Consider the following 24,329-nt stretch of genomic DNA (forward strand, 5'->3'; position numbering starts at 1 on the left):
GGTTGAATAACGATGTTTGAACTTCAAACATCATTTGCATTTGATGGAGACATTAAATATAAGGCAGGACTCGAAAACATAAAGTGTGCAGATGCTTCGGTGACGCTAGCGCAGCGGGAGGGGTGGGCATGTCCCCCCCCCCCCCATGACGCCGACCCTGGGGAGACCTGGCTGGTAGTTAATCGGCCACTGCTTACAGCCAATTAATCAAAGGTTTATGAAACTTATGTCATATGATCACAGCCCAGTTGGAAATTGAGGAAACTTTCTTGAAAGCATGGTTTTAAAGGAAAAACATTGGAAAGGATCAGCTTCATGATTGACCTGATAGAAACATCACGAGGCGAACACCAGACCAGCCCCTGACAAGGGCAAGTTGGGTTATTTAAGAGGGACCCCCCCCCCCCCCCCACTTCCACCGGGCTTGTCCAGGATGGGGCGTGGATGGCCGCTAGTGAGTTTGCTGGCCGCTGTCCTCACGGGCTCGACCCGCGCCCAGTTCCCCCGCGAGTGTGTGCGGCCGGAGGTGTTGCGGAGCGGGGAGTGTTGCCCGCCGCTGGTCGCCACGCCTGGGGACCGTTGCGGCTCCACTCTGGGCCGGGGCACCTGCGCCGAAGTCCGGGCGGACACGGCCCCTCACGGTGCCCAATACCCGCACGATGGCGCCGACGACCGCGAAGCTTGGCCGCTCAGCTTCTTCAACCGCAGCTGCCGCTGCGCCGCTAACTTCTCCGGCTACAACTGCGGTGGCTGTCGCCCGGGGTGGAGCGGCGGAGACTGTCGCCGGCCGGTGACGGTGCTCCGCCGGGACGTGCTGAGCCTCGGGCCGCTGGAGAGAGCCAGCCTGGTGTCGGCTCTGCACCGCGCCAAGCTCACCCTGCACCCCGATCTGGTGGTGGCCACTCGTCGCCGCCCCGATCTCCTGGGCGCCGACGGCCGCAGCCCGCAGTTCGACAACGTCTCCATTTACAATCTCTTCGTCTGGACCCATTACTACTCGGTGAGCAAGACTTACCTGGGCGCCGGCCGCACCTTCGGCGGCGTCGACTTCTCCCACGAAGGGCCCGCCTTCCTCACCTGGCACCGCTACCACCTGCTGCAGCTGGAGCGGGACATGCAGGTAACTGTACCACGCCAACTCCACCAATGACATTGTTTGTCCGCCCTTGTAGATTTATTAACTCGTTTTCTGTCTTGACAGATCCGTGGCCTTTTAATGTTCACATCCAATGGCGCCTTCCCTCAATGGACTTCATTTGTAACCCTCTCTGCCTTGGGAAGCAACCAAAGTTTTAGAAGACTTGCCACACCACTGCCACATTATTTTTATGTACCACCACCACCAATTCTCTAATGGGGAAGAATATCTGCTCATGTGAGATTAATCCTCACCAGAAAGGAGGACTTTTTTTTTCCCCTTGCTATTTTTAAACTCAAATGAATTCCACAATAGCAAGATTAGATTCCCTTTGTTCCATACCATCTGATCTCTTTGTAACTCACTCCTGTACTGCTTCATTGATGTGCTCTGTACATGTATCTCCTCGGACTGCTTGCAAACAATCATTTGCATCTCTGTCCACATGACAGACTTGTGCATCATGTGGACCAGAACCACTGCACAGGTGAAAAGTTTGGGGGCATCTGTACATTGTGCTTGCATGTGACAATAAGCTCTCCTACACCTACTCCACATTTTGGCCTCTCTCCCCACTATAAAACTTGTGCCCCCTCCAGTTCTGCACATTGTCTGCCCTTTGATTGGTTTGTCTGCACCATGAAACTAGTTGTTCTGGGGTTTGCTCTCTTAGTGGTCTCTTGCTGTGTTCTACATTGCATTTGTTGCTCTGTTGCAATGTTGTAAGCATTTTGATTCAATATTATTTTTAACTTGTCGCATCTAGATTTTTCCCACTTTTTTTCTCTACATTGCATTTGTTGCTCTGTTGCAATGTTGTAAGCATTTTGATTCAATATTATTTTTAACTTGTCGCATCTAGATTTTTCCCACTTTTTTTCACTTTGTTGACTTGTAAATTTGTTGTGAACTCTAATCCAATTTGAGACCTCTTTCTCCATTCCATCCACTTCAACCCACACAGTTCATCTGCTGATCTCCGTTCCCTCTCAGGTTCCGTCTGAACCTAAGGTGTGGAAAAAGTCACTTGAGGAACTTTGGGTTGAATAACATCTGTGACATCTGAGGAAAAATATTAACATTTTGGGTCAGAAAGCTTCATCAAGCTGCTTGCCCACTGATTTATTTCAGTAGAATATTTGTTGCAGATTCCAGCATTTGTTTCATCATCTGATCCTACCTGTCATTAATCTCTCCCCTGATGGGCCACAGTGTCACCTACTTATCAAATTCCAGCAATGGTCTCGACAACTTCCACTCCATGCTCCCTGGGCCATCTTGCTCTATCATACTGTTTGGCTCCTATCAGTCACCTGCTTGTCTCCCAAATCTACTTTTTTCCCTTCTGCACTGGCTTTATCTGTTTCTCATCCTTTACCCCTTTCTGGTTTATCAGTCGCCTAGCCCTACCAACCTGTCCTCATACATTTTTCTCCACAATCACTTACTGAAGAGTTTTGACTTGAACTGCCAACTATCCCTTATTTATCCTACTGATGCTGTTTCACCCATTGAGTTCCTTCAGCCTTTTTTTTTAATGTAGTTCCTAATAGACTATGACCAAATTGTACTCCTAACTTTGTGATAATGTATGAAATGTAAGAGGAAAATGGTTTCTGGTCCAAGATGAGATGCTCCATTTGAGGCTTCTGAAACTCAAATATTATGGATTGGTATATTACTGCAGTAAATTAATCTGAAATAATCAAGATAAATAGTTATGGCTTTGAATCTGTTTAGAAACTAATACCTTGTCACAAAGTAACTGGCAACTGGATGTATATTTTAAATAATTGCAAAAGTTATTACACTTCAGATGGTGGGAAAGTAACCTGCTCTGGGACACAGCGTGGATGAAAACAGACACAAATTATCTCAGAATGCTGTGCAGGTTTGATGAGCTTACACACAGGACAGTTAAATATTTTTAGAATGGTGGGAAATTTTAACAAAAGTACCAATTCAAGTTTTGTGCATCCTGTTTCCACTGGCTTCTGAGAGACTATGTTGGGGACGATTGCATCAGATTTTACAAGGTAGTGAAGATATGAAACTTCTTGTAGACTCTTTGCTGCCCTGTAAAGGCAAAACCAGGTTGAATGTTAAAAGGTGTTTCTTTCCCAACTCCACCCCCTGGGAATACTGATGTTCAGATTGTCAAAGGAGTTGATGAATATTTCAGTTGCTTGCGATGTCGTCATCATAAATTAAAATACTGCACATTTGTGGTCACCGGGCTATAGGAAAGATCTCATTTAACTGGAAACTACATGGAAGAGATTCACAGGAATGTTGTTGGGACCAGCAGCTTTGAATAAAAGGACAAGCTGGAGCTTTTTCCTCTGGATTGTGTAGGATGCAAATGAAGGACCTTGCAGAGGTTTATAAAGCGAAGGGGCAGATGAGAAATAACCAGAGCCTTTTTTGCAGGGTAGGGGAATCTAAAGCAAGTGACCAAAGATTTAAGGTGAGAGTCAACATATTTAAAAGGACCCAAGGGACACCTTGACACACAGTAGTAAGAATATGGAATGAGCTGCCAGGGAAAGTGGTCAAGTTGGTGACATTTTTTAACATTAAAATGATGTTTGGACAAGTACTTGTGTAGGAAAGGTTTTGAGGGACATGACCCTAAGGCAGGCAAATGATAGAAACTTGGTTTTCATGGACAAGTTTGGTTCAGAGATGCAACATGTTAAGAAGTCCTGGCACATGAGCTATGCTGCCCATTAAGCCTGTATGCCTTTGGAATGTTGCACGAAAGGGGTTGTTTCGATGCTAATGAAATCTGACACCAATCTGAATCAGGGCAATTATGACAGAAGTTGTGAAACAATTATTCAGAGTCTCGGGTAGGTATGTTCAACCCCTGCAGGTAAAACAGCTGCAATCATGTTAACATGGCTTTTTACTGATAGGATTTTAAAGGAAATAAAGCCGCAATAAATTAATGGGGTTAGGTTACATATCAGCCATTCAAGGGCAGAATTGTCAAGGGAATAAAGAATAGGTTTGAGAGGCTGAATGACATACCTCTGCTCCTATGATAATCCAGGACTTTATTGATGGTGGCAGCAGGGGAGAATTAGTTTGGGAAAATGTATCACCTTGCCTGGATGACTGAGATTAATTCAGCAAACTGATGTAGTTATCTGACTTGCATGAGAATTTTTATTCCAGTGAAGCTTGATGCTTGTTCTTGTCTTTGAAGGAATTCACTTAATTGGCAATTGTATGTTGGCACAATTGTACAGGATCGGTGTCCTCAAATTGACTGTTCCACTTCTGATGATCTCCTTGTTGTTCCCTTCACCCAAACCTGTTGTCCCCTGAGCCATGCACAGTATTTCAGATATTTTCCAAAAGGACACTGTTATGGCTGCAGTGAAGTGTTCCTTTCTTTCTTTCCCCCCCACCCCCCCCCCACCCCATTACAAGCTTGGATTCCAACTACTCTCTTAACTTATCCTAAATCTTCTTTGAGCTCTACAGTTTCTAATGTTTCCAAATTTTATAATTATTGTCAGATTTTTAACTTTTTAGTCCAAACTGGATAAGCTCTTCCTCGTGTGGACTGCTTCATCGATCAATGTCTGTGAAATTTAGTTCTTGTCTACACGGCTGATCGTGACAATTTGTAATTGACCATCTTTGATTACACAGGTAATGTTGGAGGACCCAACCTTTGCTCTTCCATATTGGAATTTTGCTACTGGAAGGAACACCTGTGACATCTGCACAGATGATCTGATGGGAGCCAGAAGCAGTTTCGACCCTACGCTCCTAAGTCCCAACTCTGTCTTCTCCCTGTGGCGCAATCTCTGTGAAAGTGTGGAAGACTATGATACACTGGGAACTATTTGCAATGGTAACTACTTAAATAATATATGAAAGGAATACTGCATTACGGATCATGTAACCAGAGTTTATTTTTGAATTGAAAACAGAAATTTGTTGCCCATCAGATGGAAACTCAAATAAATACACCTCGGTCATTTGCAGCATCACTTGACCCCTAAACTGATAACAAAACAAAACACTTTGTGGGCTCTGTGACATATTTCAATACTTGACATACAGAACTCAGAGCCTTGATTTTTTTGAAGCTGAGTTTATTGATGTTAAGAGAAGAATTTGTCACTAAAATAGGAAAGACGAGTAACTTAAATGTTTAAAACCTGATCCCAGCCAAACTTGAACTTCTTCATCAATGATGAAGATGGATAAATTATCTGCTTTTTTTAAAGAGACTTTTCAATTAAATGTGTTGATAATAGCTTGATGCCAGTTTTCCATTGAAGAATTGAGACAGTTGTGGGTGAACTGGATGTTGCATCCCCTTTGTTAATGATGCTGGGATCGCAGCTTGTTTCAGTCATGTGCGTATTGTCCTTCTGTGGTTCGCAGCCATGCATTTAATTATTTGCCTCTTAAATTCAGTGCACATTGTGATGGAGGCATATTGAGGAAAGGTAAATGATGTGCAATTACGACATAGCTTACAACTTGAGGTAGTTAAAGAAAATAGTTGGATGTAATTATTTTTAAAACAATGCTCAAGTTCAGACTGCACATCTAGAGAGTTAATGCTTTGGTTTGAAGACTTTCTTCTGAACTTTTTTTAAAAACAAAAGCTGATTTTTGGCTTGCAGTGGGTCAAAACTTCTATTATTTAAAGGGTGACCTCTATGTGGTAGAGGTAATCTGCTTGAATAAAGAGTGGGAGAGTTGTCAGGAAAAAATAGAGGGCATTTGGAGAGTGGGAACTTAAAAGAATCTAAACATTGTAATATAAGCAAGTTGTGCTGTGCAACTGGAGAGGGAATATAAATTTGAGTCAGGGACATAAATGGCTGATTTTTAGAAGGAATAACAAGTTCATATGTGGGTATGGAAAACAAGCTACCTTAACTCTGGAAGGGTTCTTCGTGCCTAGACAGAAGGCAGTGTTGTTCCCACAGCTTCTATTGAGTCTCATTTTAGCTGTGTGGGAGACTGCAGACTTTTGGGTTGGAGAGGGTGCCTACATTGGCCCTGCATACAGAATGTAGGAATTCTGCAAAATTGTCACCCAATTGCATTTGTTTTTATTTTACATGGAGTAGACAATTGTGAGTATTGAATGTAGCAGACATTTGGAAGAATTGTAGCATTCTTAATCAGGATGGACTGATGGGTTGCTTGTAGTTGGGCAGGGAAAAGGTGTTGCATCTTCTACGGTTGTGCAGAAATGCTCAGTGATGAGAGGAGTGGCTGTGAGAATAGAAGAGCAGATCAGGGAATTCTGAAATGAATGGTTGCTTTGAATGCCAAGAAAGGATATCTGATGGAATCTTGTGGAAGCCAGTGGAACTTGCAGTGCATAACCCTTGGAATGCAGAGGCTGATGGACTGGAAGGAAATATGAAAGGATGTTCTATCTTCAGTCTGTCCAAGAGGAGGAGACCAAAGATGAGAGAAATCAAGATTTTTGAGGGCTCTCTCAAATATGGTAGTGGGGAGCCATAATTCATTTGCAAGTTGGGGTGAAGAAAACAGGAGGCCCTCTTGGTTTGGGATGGAGGGACTGAGGGAATAATGTCCACAGTAAAGTGAACTGGCACAATGGAATTGGAAATTGTCAAAGTAGTAATAGGTATGTCATTGATGCAAGTAGAAAGGGACTGGACCAGGAGATGGGAAGGAATCCAGGTTGAACAAAATAAGTTTAAGGATGAGAACCGGCTGGGGAAAAAAAATGGATCTGCCAGAACAGTCCTGCTTGAGGAAATGAAAGCTGGTTTTGCAGGACTTGTAAGATCTTTTGAGGTCCATGATATTCCAGGATAGAGACATGGCCTAGGCTATGTTGGTGAATGTGTTTGGCTTCTGTCAGTTCTCTTGAGCCTAATGGAATCCATTGATCATAATCAGTGGTCCTTGTTCAGTGGAATGCTGCATATATGGATGGGGTAGGTTAGATTGAGATGTGAAGTGATCAAGAAGGTCAATGTTATTACCTGTAGTGAGCAATGAATGGATCTAGAGAGGTTCATGGACCATTGGGAAAGATCCAGGTGGGTTGATAATTCTGGAAATGGGATCCATACACTTCATGACCTTCCTTCCAGATTTGGTGATAAAGGATAAAAGCAAATCATATTTAATCCTATGCATTAACATGCAAGATCCTAGTTGGGATTTGGGGGAAAAAAAGTGTATATTTAGCATTGGTAATCTTGACCAGATGGTGAAATTGGGGATTAAACTGAAGATGTTAATGTTCATCACCTGGAACAGTTGATCTAGCTGTCTCTTTGAATAGGGTATAGATGTATATCTGATATTGAATTTACTGTAGAAGAGAGTACTTGCTGAATAAAGTGAATCACACAAATCTGTAGACACTGTGGTTGAAGTAAAAGCACAAAATGCTGGAGAAGCTCAGCAGGTCAAACAATGTCCTATGCAGCAAAGGTAAAAGTACATAAACTGACATTTTAGATTTCAGCCCTTCATCAAGGTGTGAGAGAATATCGGCAAGTGTCCAAACAAGGGAGGAGGGGTGTGGCAAGGGCGGGAGATGATAGATGATCAGGGTGGGATATTACACAATGTCATGGACAGGCATGTGAGTCTGGTAGGGTGACTCCGATTTGAAATGGTTGGCTACTGGGAGGTCGCTGTTATTGAGGATGAAGAGGAGATGGGAGGTTGCTTACTGAGCACCACTCCATTCGTAATAACTTATCAGTAGCCAACCATTTCAGTTCCCAATTCATTCCCTTGCTGACATATCTGTCCATGCCCTCATGCACTGCCAGATTGAGACCACCTGCAAATGCGAGGAACAACACCTCATCTTCTGACTGGGCACCCTCCAACCAGGTGGCATTAATATCAACCTATGTCTTTTGTTAACCCCCCCCCCCGTCCCCGCCACTTCTTTCCACAGCTCGGCCTCTCCCTTCTTGGCCTCCTTTTGCACAAACATGACAAATCTTACCTTGTCCCTCTTGTATAATTAATACCCTTTGTTGGTCTGGATTTCTCCCCCAGCCAGCAGGGCCTGAATTCTGAGATATCCTACTTTTGGCTTATTCCTTGAAGATTGGCTTGGGCCTGAAACATTGGCAATGTATCTTTGTCTTGTATAATGCTGACAGACCAGCTGAGTTCCTCCACTACTTTTTTGTTTTCCCCCCCACCCCCCCCCCCTTTCCCTGCCTTTAATCTTGACACCTGTTTTTCATGCATACCTTGAGGAAGGGCTCTGCCCCAAAACATAGGTAATGTATCTCAACCTTATGGATGATCTGAAGCAGCTGAGTTCCTCCAGCTTTTCTGTTTTAACTATTGTTTCACTCCACTTGGAAACGATGCTCAAGAATAAATAAAGGCTATTCTATTTGCATGAGGTCAACCAAAAATTAATAGAAGAAATATAAAGCTATTAAATCAAGCAATATAATACATTAGCAAGAATCTATTAAACATATTTAATTTTCAAAATAGCAGGATGGGAACTAAAATAAATTGATGATTTTCAAGAGGGGGAAGCAAATGACTGATGTCAGGTGATGCTGAGCTGCCAACCTTTTTCTACGCATCTTGCTCTTTGCCTAATAGAAATGACACCTGTTCTGCAGTGAAATGGGGATCAGTCCTAATGTCTTTATGCTATTATTCCTCCAGGCACTGAAGGTGGTCCTATTCGACGGAATCCAGGTGGGAATATTGCCAGACCAATGGTTCAGCGTCTTCCTACTTCCCAGGATGTAACACAATGTTTAGATATAACAGCATATGACACCCCACCTTTCTACTCCAATTCAACAGATAGCTTCCGAAACACGGTGGAAGGTAAGTGGATGAAAAATATTTGGATTGTGATTTGTGAGGTTAGTTTCGTTTTTGTTTTTGCCCTGTTTTTCCTTTGAAAGTTGGAATTGTTCAGGGCCATTTTATAGATATCCTGCTTTGCATCCTGGACAGCTACATGCTCCTGAGCTGCAACACAAGAATTCTCTACCTCAGCATCTGGAGTCACAGCAGGTCAGAGGTGAGGTTCAAAGTTTAATTGATTGTATGTTGTTGGAATGTGGTCACACATAGCTGTAGTTAGTTTAGGAATGGCAAGAGATGGCCATTTAACAGAAAGTGTTAATTCACCAACTTGCAATTTGGTTACTGGCAACTTTGTTTCAGTGATTGTGAAGGCACTGCAGGAGTTATCCAAATCGGTGCATCATGGGTTTGTGGTTGCACACAATGGCATATCAAACTGCAAAATGTAACATACAATCATATTAAAAAAATTGGTTCAGCAATAGGGAGGATGCAAATAGAATTAAATGCAAAACTTTACACTTTTAAATGGGTTTGGAATGAGCAGGATGATGGTGTGGTGGGATGAACTGAAGATTCATGATGGTGTGGTGGGATGAACTGAAGATTCATGATGGTGTGGTGGGATGAACTGAAGATTCATGAAGTTAAATAACAGATGGGAGTTGGAGAGTCTAATGTTCAAAGATGAAGAAGTCTGCAGAAAAAGTATCAGACCATTTTTTCTTTTCAGATGCAAGAGATACACTTGGGCACAGAATCTGTTTGATTAACAATATGCAATATGAGAGCCACATGGTCAATGATGTACATGGTGACAAATCTGGTAAAAGGATGACCAAGATTTAAGCACACTTCCAAAAGGTGGAAAAATTATGGAGTTGTAAAAAATGGGGGACATCAACAATAGTGTGGACAATGCAAACCAATACTGTGAAGAGCATAAAAGGGGAGTAATGCTTGGTGTATTCAGGAGAATTCTTAATAGTGATGTTTCCAATGTAACAAGGAAGACTGTGCTCAGCCCTGCATTTGGTCATGAACTGGAATCTGTTGCAATAGGTAATCATCTGGGTAACACTAATTGCAAGTGTGGAGTAGCTGTTTTTAAAAAAAAAAAAAAGAAGGAAAGAATGAAAGTGAAAACACTCTTCCTGAGCAGGACAGATTTATTGAATTTGAGGTTTGTTCCAAATACTTTGGAATTCAAATTTTCATGTTCAATAATAGAGTAAAATTGGCTTTCAAAGATAATGTTTGGATAAGAATCTGACACATTTCCAAAGAAAGAATTTCAAAGGTAATTTCCTTCTTTCATGAAAGATGTAAGGGAAGAATTCATCTTTAGTCTTGAAATGAGTATCAAATGCTGAAGGCTTCCTTATACTGTGGGAGGTCTGGATCTACAACTTGTGTTGCCAATAGGTATGTGCAGCTTCAGAGGCTATGGGAATGCTGGAGAAGAATCCATGGACTCTCGGTGACACTGAAAGGGCTCTCTTTTGCTTCTCTTTCTCCCTTAAAGTAAGGAGTACGGAGCAGTGCTAATGGTGACTCTTGCTTTACAGCAGACAGAAGGCAATTCTGTGTAACATTACATGACTTTGAATATATTCCTGATGAAATTACTTGAAAATTGAAGTATCCACTTTTGGGGACGAAAGAATGCAAAGAGAAACCCTTCCAGAGCATCTGTATACAGGCAGTCCCCAGGTTGAAAATGTTCAGTTTATGAATAACCTGTAGTTATGAATCAAAAAGCCTACAAGGAGAATGACATCTACTTCTGGTTTGAGTGGAGCTTGCTTTCCATTGGCTGGCTTTAAGATGTGTATTGAATTAAGTTTCAGCACAGCAGATTTCTAATTAGTATAGCTATTAGCCAAGCTTTGGTGAAGCAAGTTATTCTCTGAAGGGTATCCAGTATCTGACATGTGTACATCTGAAGTCATAGTATTGTGTGATCGATTACCTTGATCATCAGGCAGTTGGTGGCGTGTATCTGCTGTTAGGCTATTCTACACACAGTCTGGGCAAAGTGGGGGTCGGTGAAGTGATGAACAGCCTGGGGAGGGGGGGAAAGAGAAGAAGAAGCAGCAGCATGCGCCATTGCGAGACTGCTGTCAGGCTACATTTAAGCAGCCTGGGAAAGCGATGGGCGAGGGGGACAAGCAGCCCAGGAATGGGGGAGAGGAAAAGCAGTGGCATGTGCCATTTGAACACCACCAGAACTGTCATGGCTTGGTGTGGGGCCACTGTTTGGCCCCACAAAATGACAGCCTGGCCTTGGAGTGATTGCGCCACTGAGGGAGGAGCGAATGAAGGAGCTGGTCATGATCAGAAGAAGCGAAGATGCAGGAGGGTCATGGGGTACCTGTGCTGTAGCCATCTCTCCGTCTTCTGAAAGTGTTAACTTTTAATGATCTTGTGACTGTATGTAGTTCTATTGTGTTCACTATTATGTACTGTATTACGTTTAAGATGTTTTAGTGTATTGGGAAGTGTTTAGTAAACTATATTTTAAGATAAACATTTGACTAACTAATGCTAAATAAGGATTGTATGTACCTGTGCTGATTTTGCATAAAGATTTGAATGAAAGGCAGACCTAGGTAACAGAACTCGTTTTTAAATTCAGGGCTGTTTATCATCTGGTTACGTTAGCAATAGGAGCTTAAAAAATGCTTTGGGTTTCGCATTTATTTTCCTAACAAGTGTATAATTGGAAGTAGCATATTTTTGCTTTCTGCAGTGCAGATTGGAACCTGAGCCTTAATTTCACAACCATAAACTCTGGTTTTCAGTAAAGAACATGTGGTTTGCAGTGTTATTTCTGCAAACTTGACTGGATCATTTGAGATCCTGAAAGAAAATGATGAGCAGTCATCAGTTTAACTGTTACTAATTGCATCTCTTGATTATTCCATTATTGTTATATTATTTACAAGTTTTAACACCAAATAAAAGTTTAGGGGGGAGGGGGGTGTCTGTCCCACCCCTAAAGAAAGAATGAAGAAGATGCAAGATGCAAGAAGAAAGACCAGAGGTTGTCAAGAGTCCTTTTCCAGAAATAATTGCCATCTAATAAAGGTCACCAAGAATTGAGCTTTCCAGAGAAATGATTAAACATTGATTCCAACACTCTGCAAATATGGGTGTTATATTTTCCAAAATATACATCTATTCCTTAAGCTATATTCAATTTTCCTGTGGTATACAATTACAAATTTCTGCATTTGATTTTTCAAATTATAGCAATAATTATCCTAGATACTACTAGGGCAATTTTTTACAAACTCTATTTGATACATAAAGGTGTTGCACCTAAATTAAATATTACCTAAAAAGAAATAGCATTGGATCCTGCAGGAATTTGTTCCCTGTTATTCATTCTAATAAATTACTCACATCAAGCCAGAAAGGTTTTACTTTAGGACTCTGCCAAGTCGAATGCAAAAATGTACCAATCTCTTGTAACACTAATCTGGTAATGTATAGTTCAATCTATGCAAATTTTGTAGGCTAAGGTATAACATGTCAAACGTTGTACCAATCTTACATTAATTGTATTTGTCATACTGTCCCTACACAACTCCATCCAATTTTGTTCATCTATTTGCCTATTCAAATCAACTTCCCATCTCTCTTGACTTGTGCATCCCTTCTTTGGAAGATACCTTTCATAATAAAAAAAAACATAAATTGCAGAGATTTACTGATACAAATCAACAATTCAGCCTCACTATAATTTGGTAATGTCAAATGTGTACCCATTTTTTTTTTTTAAAATTCAGCAAGGCCTTTACTTGATGGTAACAGAAAGAGGTATTAGATATATTACATTTATTCTTCATTTGTTGAAAAGTCAAAAATTGATCTTTTAAAACAATCTTCAATATTTTTAATACCCTGACATGACCAAATCCTTAAAGATTGGTTATCTATTTAAAATGAAATGTCTACTGTGCTAAAGGTATCTTCCTTGACAATAAATGTCTTGAACATATTTCTTTTGCATTCTTACTCCAGATCTCAATCAAATGTTTCAAAATTGGGTTAACTCTAACCCCAGTCAAGATTTTGGAATTCCATTTATAAATAAAATCTTGTGAATGCATTTAGCCTATTTTATTGAATTCCATATGTACCCAAACATTTTTTTAAGAAGTAATAATAAATCTCAACTGGGCAGCCCTAAATTAATTTTTAAAATTAGAGTTGTAAGCCTCCAAAATCAAACTGCCAAGTTGATGAGTCCATTATTAACCTGCATCACCAATTGCAAATAAATCCTCTATTTATTCATTTCACTTTGCATCCTATTCTCAAAGTTTATTCCAATTATTGATTCTATCTGTATTGACCAATTGTGCTGGGAATCTGTTCCAAATATTTGAAAGCTGATCAAGGAGATGAGCATGGTATTTTTTTTCTGCTTTGTCTTCTTCATCTCAACACTTAAAGTTGGGTACGAGTCACACTCATTCACTGGGAACTTTAGTTTTGCATTGTCCACCATCTTTGGCCTGCTTCTGTATACAATCCAATAAACATGAATAAGTAAATTTATTAATAGAATCAAAGAAAACAGGAGTAGGAGAAAGCCATCCAGTACTTCAATCCTGCACTATCATTCTCCACACTTCTTAATTCCTTTAACCACGTGTGCCATTCAGAAGCAATTATGTCATCTGATGTTAACATTCTCCAATACCAGGTCCCTTGTGCTTTTTTTTTTAAGAATGATTTAAAATATACATTCTTCAATAAACTTTTAATTTGAGTGATTTGTATTGTTTTCTAGGTTATAGTGATCCTTCAGGAGCATACAGTCCAGCTGTTCGCAGTTTGCATAACCTGGCACATCTGTTTCTTAATGGAACTGGTGGACAAACCCACTTGTCCCCAAATGACCCAATCTTTGTGTTGTTGCATACATTTACTGATGCAATATTTGATGAATGGTTGAAGAGAAGTAAGGCAGGTAAATTATCAAATCTATTTTGATTGCTCTTGCTATGCCTGGACCTTGGATCTTAGGCATTATCTTAAGGATGTTTTTAACCTCTAATAATGCATGTGATTGTAATATTGCATTCTGTGTCAGCACACAGTTCATCTTCATGTACAGCTTGTTTGCAAAAACTCTCTTTTGGCTATAGCATCAGATTTAATTTCTATGGCTATGCTCTCGTATTTTACCTATCACTTCAGCCCCTCCCCCCCCACCCCACTCTTCCCCTGCCCCCACTGTAATGAATTGGAAATTTATAACTTAAAGTTGATGTGCATGTGTTTGAAATATCTTGGATATTAAATGAGCAGAGTTTATATACTCACTCTGTGACCACATTGATTTCCTCAGAGTTCTTGTTTTGTCTCACACACCAATAATGTGGGAGTAGGTTGCGTGGTGATGTGATTATGTGCACTGGCTGGCCCGCCCTCCGGGTATCTTCCTGCCTTGGCTCCTCCCTTAGTTCTGCCCATGTGACACACCCAGGCCAGAAAGGTTGAGTCCCCTTTCCTTCCTGCTCATTTCCTCGCCTGGACCTGGGTCAGCAGTCTCTAGTACAATAAAGCCTATTGTTCCCCTTAGCCTTTTGTCGGTGTCATTATTGGGTCTCCAGATAGCGCCCAACAATTTATTGTACTAGATTTTGGAGGTCTCCAGTAATGGAGAAATTACTGCGCGCAGAACGGCTGGAAGTTGACCCCCCCAAGTCCCGGGTGCATTGTTGTACTTCGAGCAGTGGATGAACTACTTCAACAACTTCCCCGATGCTGCTTCTGAGGTGGTCGACTCTGACGAAAAGGCTCAAGATCCTTCAGGCACGAGTTGGCCAGAGGGCTTTCGTGGCCATCCAAGGCAGCGCGACCTACAACGAGGCGATGCCTGAGCCGTGGGCACTGTATAAGCCGAAAGTGAACGTGGTCTACTCCCGTTACTTGCTGACGCCCTGAAAACAACAGCCTGGTGAGTCCAGTGAAGAGTTCATCTGGTCCTTAGTCACACTGGGAAAAGACTGTCTGGAGGATCCCGCGGCCACGATATCACTGACCCAGTGTGTGGAAGAACTGATTCGAGACGCCTGAGGTCGGACTATATCCAAGAACTACTCTTTGAGGAGGACCCGCTCCCACTTAAAGGCTATCAACTTGATCAGGACTTTGGACTCGGCCCACTGCCACGCAGTGTCGATCGCAGGCAGAAGTGGGCCATCTACTTATGCTCCTCCAGGAGGGCCTTCGGCTTGGGACTCTGCGTCAGGTGTTACTGACCCAACCAAGGCTGCAATCATGCCGTCTGCATCATAGAGATGCAACTTGTGTGGGCAGTCCAGGTACGAGAGGGGAGTTATGAGCTTGGGCTGCGGGAAGAAGGGCCATTACCAAATGGTCTGCAGGTCCCAACCGCAGTCTGGGAGCAGTGTGGCATGTGTTCCAGAGGAGCTTCCGGCACTGACCACATGCGCGGTAAGGGGAGCGCCATCTTGCTGGCCACCATTCCCAACCTCAGCAGCTCTGCCTACCGCCCCGATGATGTCACATTCGACTACCACGACTCCACTTCTGCCGCCTTCCTCATCGAACGCTGCGTGGTCAACGTGGAGGTTGCCATCTTGGGTGGTCCTCCCCACCAATGATAACGATGAAGAGATGCCAATCCTAGCTTCAATGATGCTGAACTAAGCCAACCCTCACCTGATCTCGAACTCCATGATGCAGATTGAGGTGAATGGGCATAACATGAACTCTTTTCGATAGCAGCAGTACAGCAAGTTTCGTACACCCCAATGTGGTCCAGAGACTCTCCCTCCCGATCTGACCAATGACCAGGAGGGTATCAATGGCAGCAAGGGACCAACACGCAAGTATCCAAGGGTATGGTGCAGCGTCGCTGACAGTTGGGGGAGGGGAGGAATGTTATAACGACTTTGTGTTGCTAATTATGCCTTGCCTCTGTGTGCTGATCCTCCTGGGCCTTGACTTTCTCAGTCAGTTCAGGTGCGTGACGATGACATTTGGAGGCCCTCAGCCACCACTGACCATTCTGTGGTCCCAGCACTCGATCTCCATCACTGTCCTGTGGTCTCACCACCTTACGGGTGCCCCTCTCCGTCACTGTTCGTGAACCTCACCCCAGATTACAAAATGTTTGCCACCAAGAGTAGGCGCTATAGTACAGAAGATATGCAATTTATCCGGGCTGAGGTTCAGCGACTCCTGGCAGAGGGGATCATAGCCCCTAGCACCCGTCTCTGGAGAGCGCAGGTCCTCCTGGTCAGAGGGGCGGGCATTCCCCGCATGGTCATTGATTACAGTCAGACCATTCACCTAGTTGAATGTGTACCCGCTTCCCCGTATAGCCGACTTGGTCAATAAAGTCACCAAGTACAGAATTTTTTCGACTATTGACCTTAAGTCAGCTTACCGCCAACTTCCCATCTGTTCAAGCGATCGAATCTATGCAGGATTTGAAGCTGACGGGAAAACTCTTCCACTTCATGTGGGTACCCTTCGGTGTTACGGTGCTTCTGCCTTTCAGAGAATAATGGACTGGATGGTGGAGGAACACGGGCTGACGGCAACATTCCCCTATCATCAATATCATCATCTGCGGCCACGACGCAAATCTCGCAAAGTTCTTGTGTACGGCCAAGTCCCTCAACTTGACATACAACAAGGACAAATGCATGTTCAACACTGAGCATCTGGCCCTTCTTGGATGTGTTGTGGTACATGATGTCATTGCCCTTGACCCTGATTGCATGCGTCCACTTATGGATCTCCCTGTCTCAAACACCCTGAAGGCACTTAAAAAGATGCCTGGGGTTGTTCTCATATTATGCACAATGGGTGCCCAACTATGCCGATAAGGCCCAGCCCCTAATTCACTCAACTGCCTTCCCGCTATCGGTGGAAGCCCGGGCTGCTTTTAATCAAATTCGAGGAGACATCGCTAAGGCCATGATGCAGGCCGTGGATGAGTCCATCCCCTTCCAGGTGGAAAGCGATGCCTCTGACTTTGCACTTGCTGCCACACTAAACCAGGCAGGCGGTCCGGTAGCATTTTTTTCCCGCACCCTTCACGGTCCCCAACTCTGGCACTCCTCTGTGGAGAAGGATGCACAAGCGATCGTTGAGGTGGTGTTCCACTGGCAGCACTACCTAGCCGGTAAGAGATTTATCCTGTTGACTGATCAGAGGGCAGTGGCCTTCATGTTCAGTGCCAAACAATGGGGTAAGATCAAGAATGACAAGATTCTGTGGTGGAGGATTAAACTACCCACCTATAACTAGGATATCTTGTAACAGGTGGGTAAGCTCAATGATCCCCCAGACACATTATCCCGAGGGACTTGTGCCAGATCCTGCACGATAATCTGTGCCATCCCGGAGTCACAAAGTTGTACCATTTTGTCAAGACAAGAAGCTTTCCATACTCCATAGAGGATGTCCGGTCCACGACCAGACGCTGCCAGATCTGCGATAAGTGTCATCCCCAGTTCTACCGGCCAGAAAATGCACACATCATAAAGGCCACCTGACCTTTCGAACGACTCAGTGTCAATTTCAAGGGCCCCCACCCGACCACAAATAGGAACGCCTACTTCCTGACGGTGGTGGAAGAATTCTCCAGGTTCCACCTTTGCAATTACCGACTATATTCATAGTGACCAGGGGATCTCGTTCGTGAGTGAGGAGCTGCGACAGTATTTTTTGGCCAGAGGCATAGCCACCAGCCATAACCCCAGAGGTAATGTCCAGATGGAAAGAGAGAACAGCACCATCTGGAAGGTGGTGCTTCTGGCCCTAAGGTCCAAAAATATGCCAGTGTCCCACTGGCAGGACGTCTTGCCCGAAGCTCTCCATGCCATCCGGTCATTACTGTGCACTGCCCTAACACCACTCCACATGAATGCCTCTTTGTTTTCCTTAGGAGGTCGGCGAATGGTTCCTCAATCCGTCCCTGGCTGACCACTTCAGGGCTGGTTCTCCTTCGGAAGCACATCAGAAGCCATAAGACGGACCCACTGGTTGAAGTGGTGCAACTCATACATGCAAACCCTCAATATGCATTTGTGAGGTACCTGGACAGCCATGAGGACACTGTGCCAATACGAGACCTGGCAAGGGCCGGAGACACTGAGACTGCCTTGCCACGGATCCGATCGTGCTGCATCAGAGCACAACCCTGGAGTCCAAGTTGCCTGCCTTGCCATCGGATGTCCAGCCATCTCTTTTCCCCCCCCCCCCCACCCCATGCAGCAGCGGAGGACTCCCAGCACTCCGGGATTCCAGCACCCCAACCCGAACAGTTCCTGCAGCGGACGCTCCCCCGTCGGCCCCCTCTCTGAAAAAGCGACGTGCTGGTTCCCTGGCAGTCCGGCAGACAGGAGGCTGCCGGTGCAGCTCAGCCTCTAGCCAGTGGGGGTGTCTGCTTCTCCCTCCACCCCCCCCCTTTGTAATCTGTGTTAATACTGCTGCTGTTGTTCTTGCTATTCTTGTTGATGTTATAGTTATTATTGTTATTAACCCCGGTTTTGCCGTCTCTTTGCTGGTTGGGTCAATTTTTTTTTAAAAGAATGGGTGAGTGTGGTGATTGTGAACTGGCTGGCCCACGCTCTGGGTGTCTTCCTGCCTTGGCTCCTCCCTTAGCCTTGTCCATGTGACCCTGGGCCATAAAGGTAGAGTCCCCTCTCCTTCCCACTCATTTCCTACCCTGGACCTGGACCAGCTGTCTCGAGTACAATAAAGCCTATCGTTCCCCTCAGTCTTTTGTCGGTGTCATTATTGGGACTACAGGTTGTTTAATTGTCGCCCAGTGTATTGGGAATTATAGACTCTGAGATGTTGGTGGGGTTATGGGAAGAATAAAGAAAACTGAGATTAATGTAGGATGATTGTAAAAGGGTGATTGATGGTCATGACAGGCAAATTAGCCAAAGGGCTGAATTTCTCAGTCTTTCACGGACTTTGAGGTTGAAGAGTGCCCCAGGCACTTCTTCATTTTCAGTGGACTCTGTTCACCATCTCCCTCTAGAGCCGGTACTGGTTTTCTGAGGAGGAGTCACTGCTCTAAAATGTTGACAGGTTTTGGTTCAGACTTTTCTTGACTGGCTGAGTTCTCCAAGACTTTATTGTTGTCCTTGATACACCAGCCATTTTGTCCCTGGCCCTGGCTGTAATCCACTCATGATGGATTATATTTTTCATCGATTTCATTTGTAGTAGCGCTTTATTTTGCGCAATGCTTGAATTATTTTTGAGAAATGATCAGAAACCGATCCTACTTCTGGATTGAGATCAGTACCTCAGTACAGTTTTTTTTGTCCATGTTTAGATTTTTAGAACTTTTGGTTTAAACTCCAGGAGAGTTTGCAGATCCTTGGATTGTAGTGGGATACTTAGTAGTGGAGAAGCATAGTAGGTTATGCAAAATGTATAGGAAGTAAATTTATTACTTTTTTTATAGATCCTGCTGAGTTCTTCCAGCATCTTTGTATTCCACTTTAACTCTATTTTAGAAACCTAAAACACTATGACACAGAAGCAGGCCATTTGGCCCATCTGGTCTGTGCTGAACTATTATTCTGCCTGGTCCCACAGACCTGCACCTGAACCATATCCCTCCAATCCACTTCCATCCCAGTAACTATCAACATTTTTCATCGTTCAAAACTGAACCCATGTTTCCCCAATTCAGCTGGCAGCTCGTTCCATACTCTCACCTCTGTGTGAAGAGTTTTCCACTAATATTCTCTTTAAACTTGCCCCTTTGCCCTGAACCCGTACCCTCTAGTTTTTATCACTCCTAATCTGTGAAAAAGCTTGCTTACATTTACTCTCTATACCCATCATAATTTTGTACGCCTCTATCAAATATTCCATCATTCTTCCAAGATCCAGTGAATACTGTTCCAACCTGTTTAACATTTCCCTGTAACTCAGTTGTTCATTGGGCATTTCCAATTTTTTTTAACATCAAAACACTAGGTTGGTGATGTTTGTTATTTAAGACTTTGTTGATGAAAATCTCTTTTTTTTTTTTTTTTTTGCAGATATATCCATCTTTCCCGTTGAAAATGCTCCCATTGGACACAACAGAGCATTCAATATGGTTCCATTTTGGCCTCCAGTTACTAATGTCGATATGTTTATGACAGCAGGTGAAAATCTTGGGTACAGCTATGAAATTGAATGGCCAAGTAAGTGGGTTATGAAAACATTAACCAATCTTTATTTAAAAAAAATATTAAGCTTCTAATTCACAAATATTCTCATAATCAAATTTATTAAGTAAATCAGGCCAATCTAAAATATCAGATGCTCAATCTCTGATTTACTTAATGTTTCTTGATTTTAAATCTTTTTTTTTCTACCCTAGATGACTTTGCAAAATCCAAGAAGCTACATGATTAATGCAGTTTAAGGGAATTCACTAATTTGTATCTGTGTGCAGTTTTGGACACCAAATGACAGGGAAAAAGTGCAGAAGCTCTACTAGGATGTTGCCCAGAGTTCAGAAACTAAGTTACAGGGAAAGGTTAAACAGGTTAGGACTTTAATCCCTGGAGTGTCGAAGAATGAGGGGAGATATGCTAGTATACAAAATTGTGATGGGTATAGATTAAATGCAAGCAGGTTTTTTCCACTGTGCTTAAGTAAGTCAAGAATGAGAGAACATGGGTTAAGGGTGAAGGATGAAATGTTTAAAGGGACATCAGGGGAAACTTCACGCAGAGTGTGGTGAAAGTGGAATGAGCTGCCAGTTGAAGTGGTGAATGTGGGCCCAATCTTTTAAAGAATTTGAAAAGTGCATGGATGGAAGAAGCTATGGTCCAAGTGAAGATCATTGTGACGAGGCAGGATAATAGTTTGACATGGACTGGAAGGAGAGTAGGGTCTGTTTCAATGCTGTGGTGTTCTATGGTTTTTTTATATATGGCTGATAAAGTTAAGCTTTATCTCAACAGAATAAAGTTCCTGTTCAAAGTGAACATTTCAAATTATTTCTTATTTCTGGTTGATTTTAGTGGTCTTTCAGTTAGAATTCTAGTTCCCATTTGTATGGATGTATTATCCTTCACTAAGTAATCAATCAAGCATTATTCATATTCTTCTAAAATAGAACAAGCAATCTGGCTCTACTCATCAGCCATTGGTAAATTGTACCACTGCGATTAAGTATTAATAGTATATTCCATAATGCTTAGGACAAATATACTTGTTTTCATTTATTTGCTCTTGTGCACCAGTTTTAAATTTGTAATCAATGTTCACATTCTAGATTTTATTCAGTTATTTGCATACATTTTGGCTTGACCATATAGAAATTACAGCACTTGTACATAATCTGCCCCCCCCCCCCCACCCCAATTTCCAGGCATCATACTGTTTGGGACATTTGTCTTTACAGGTGTTTGTGTTACTCAAGTATGTTTAATTGCTTCATTGGTGCAGGTAAAGGAGAGCCAGGCTTGCTTCTAAGCTTCTGATTACCTTTGAGGTCTGTAGTTGACATTTTTCAACATGAGGATCAAATTTTACAGTACTCTGAAATGAGGGAGCTGGGTATAAAATGCCTGGTAATAATTTTTTTTTTTAAATGTAGACATACAGCACAGTAATAGGCTCTTTCAGCCCATGTCACCCAGTTACACCTGATTGACCTACACCCCCAGTACGTTTTGAATGGTGGGAGGAAGCTGGAGCCCCTGGGGAAAACTCCTGCAGACACAGCATGTAAACTCCTTACAGCATGGGATTCGAACAACAATCTTGGGAGCTGTTACAGTGTTGCACTAACTGTGATGCCCTACATGGTCAAACCAAAATGTATGCAAATAACCTTGAATAAAATCTGGAATATACACTTTAATTACATGGAAATTGTTTGATTACAAAATTAAAACTGAAGCATGGGCAGATAAAGGAAGCATTTTTGTCCCAAACATTATGGAAGGCATTGTAACTCTCTTAATGTCCTATGGGCTAATTCCATCAGAATTGGGATATGCAGCAAATTGTAGAATGCATGTGTCCATTCAGCCAATATCCCCTCTTGATGTTTATTTGAAACTTATTTTTGTTCACCTCTATCATATTGGTAGAATTTTTATCTTCAAAAATGCTAACCAGTTTTAAGTTGGCTTGCAATAAACAATGTTTTTTTTAATTCCAATAGTCATTCTTGCCCCTTGACTCAAAGCTGAATGTGTTCAAACCTGAATAAGTTGTATCTTGGTGCCATGTAACATGTTGAAATGGGGCAAAAGGAATAAAAACTTAAGATGGGTAAAAATCATTGGGGCTCATTTGCTTCCAGTGATTGCCTTTATCATGGAGAGAAACATTCTGGTAATCTGGCATGCTCTGGATAATTGGATATTTTCTTATTAACATGCCAGCACACTTCAATACACTTTTTAATGTTACACAATAATAGATGCTCCAGTGAAAGAGGGGCACAGAATCCAGAAATTGGGTGGGAAGGGGGAGGGGAGGGGGGGTTTAAGAGGGACCTGGGCACCCACTGCATGGGGGAAGGGATGGTGGAATCCAGACTCCATCTGTGTGTCTGTGGGAGAAGGAAGGAAGATCATGGCAAACCCTAGGTTGTGAGCCAGAAGCTGAACCCTCAGTATTCCAGAGAGTATCAGTTTTGGTGTGCATTGATCACTGCAGTTCAGAAAAAAAAAACTTGAAATGATGAGACAATATGTGTACTGACTCAATTCCACATTGACAGCTGTTATTTGTAATGTGGAGTAGAATGATATAATAATGGCCATTGGTTCAAAACTGAATGTGGACCAACTTGGACTGTTTTTAAATCTACCTTTGACATTTCTTCTGCAGATCAGCCTCTCTCAGTGCTGCAATTGATCACAGTGGGGATTGTGGCTGCTCTGGTGATGGTCGCTATGGTTTACATCATCTCCACCTTAGCCATACGCAATCGAAGAAGAAAATTGGCTCCCAGTGAATTAAACAAACCTCTCTTGAGTACACCACATCAGCGCTACTCAGAACAGGATGAAGCAACCATTCTTCAAAGTGTCTCATAATCTGCTCTCTATACATTTGATTTTTCATTTTTAATCAGATGAATCACATGCTGCTGAGTGGTTTTCAGTTAGTATTCTTGGATCAAATGAGGTCATCCAGTGAATTTGTATGCTGAGACTGATTAGTGAAAGAATCAAACAGCATTGACGTACGTTTCCACTGCCTTATGAATCGTAGTCGTCATATTTTGCAATCAAATATAAATTTGGGAAACATTATCATTTTAGCTCAATTACAAAAATGAATTTTGTGATAAAGTAAATTTTATCTTTAATAAACTAGACTTGTAGCCTTGTGATGGTTAGTGGTAATGTGATCATTCTGAATGAGATGCTGGGAAGCATGTGAGATCAGACATCTGCAACTGGACTGATTGTCGACCCATGGAGCTAGATTCATTTAAAAGCATGGAAAATAGGAGCAGGATTGGACCATTTAGCCTTCAAGATTGCCCACTGTTTGATTATGGTTTTATCTGATTATCTAAGACTTGTTCACTTCATTTATCCTGTAATGCCTTTTGTTTCTGGAATTTGATCTTCTGAAGTACATTAAGTAGCTTTGCCTCTGCACTGAAATTATACATTTGATTCCTGGCCATCTGCCTAAAGACGTTTCTTATCTTGCTCTGTCATAGCTGGAGCCTGTGATCCCTCGTTCTGGACCTTAAACATACCTGTTATAAATCCAGCCCTGTCAGAATTTTAATAGTTTTCACTGAAATCCCATTTCATTACTTTCTGATAAATATAAACCTAGATTGACTTATTTTCTGTAATTCTGCCCTTCCAGGAAAATCTAATGAGCCTTCACTGATCTGCTTTTATGGCAAGTATGCCTCTCCTTGGGTAAGAATACCAAGATGCACACAATATTAAGTCCTATGCAGTTGAGCCTGTTGCTTTCTTGGAAAACAGTCCACATTACAATCATTTGTAACAGGTACAGGTGTCAAGAAATACATTTTGCGTGGGGAAGAAAATTATTTCCTTTCACAGAAATCTGGCAATTGAATTTTACACATTTCAATTTTTTTGGTTGATTTTGTTTTGTTTTAAATTCTGTTGAGATGAATTTGCTCCAATTGTGTTTTAACCCATTCCTTGTGTAATTGCATGACCATCTCCATCAAACCATCTCATGAGGAAGGTCAACATAGTTTGCTTTTATAAAATCATTTGTGCCTTGATATTTGTTTTCACTGAGTGGTATACAAGGACACTCATGTACATCACTTCATAATCTATCACTATTAAATAATACTCTGCCTTTGTTTTTAGGCCAAAGA

General features: G+C 42.4%; 1 protein-coding gene and 1 long non-coding RNA gene across 2 annotated transcripts in view; one reads left to right on the forward strand and one right to left on the reverse strand.

The window, feature by feature from the left end:
• LOC138755357 (uncharacterized) overlaps window positions 1–1,094 on the reverse strand; it is a 43,286-nt gene extending 42,192 nt beyond the window's left edge. Inside the window, exon 1 of the long non-coding RNA XR_011352221.1 lies at window positions 1,016–1,094. This is a non-coding gene — a long non-coding RNA (uncharacterized lncRNA). The remainder of the gene's footprint in view (window positions 1–1,015) is intronic.
• Window positions 225–24,329, forward strand: LOC138755351 (5,6-dihydroxyindole-2-carboxylic acid oxidase-like). Its single transcript, XM_069921167.1, has 6 exons — window positions 225–1,120; window positions 4,802–5,006; window positions 8,813–8,980; window positions 13,770–13,949; window positions 20,032–20,178; window positions 22,832–24,329. The coding sequence occupies exons 1-6, from the start codon at window positions 434–436 to the stop codon at window positions 23,038–23,040; spliced, it is 1,596 nt and encodes a 531-aa protein (XP_069777268.1). The 5' UTR covers window positions 225–433; the 3' UTR covers window positions 23,041–24,329.

The sequence above is a fragment of the Narcine bancroftii genome, chromosome 1 (assembly GCF_036971445.1).
Source record: "Narcine bancroftii isolate sNarBan1 chromosome 1, sNarBan1.hap1, whole genome shotgun sequence".
Taxonomy (NCBI): Eukaryota; Metazoa; Chordata; class Chondrichthyes; order Torpediniformes; family Narcinidae; genus Narcine; species Narcine bancroftii.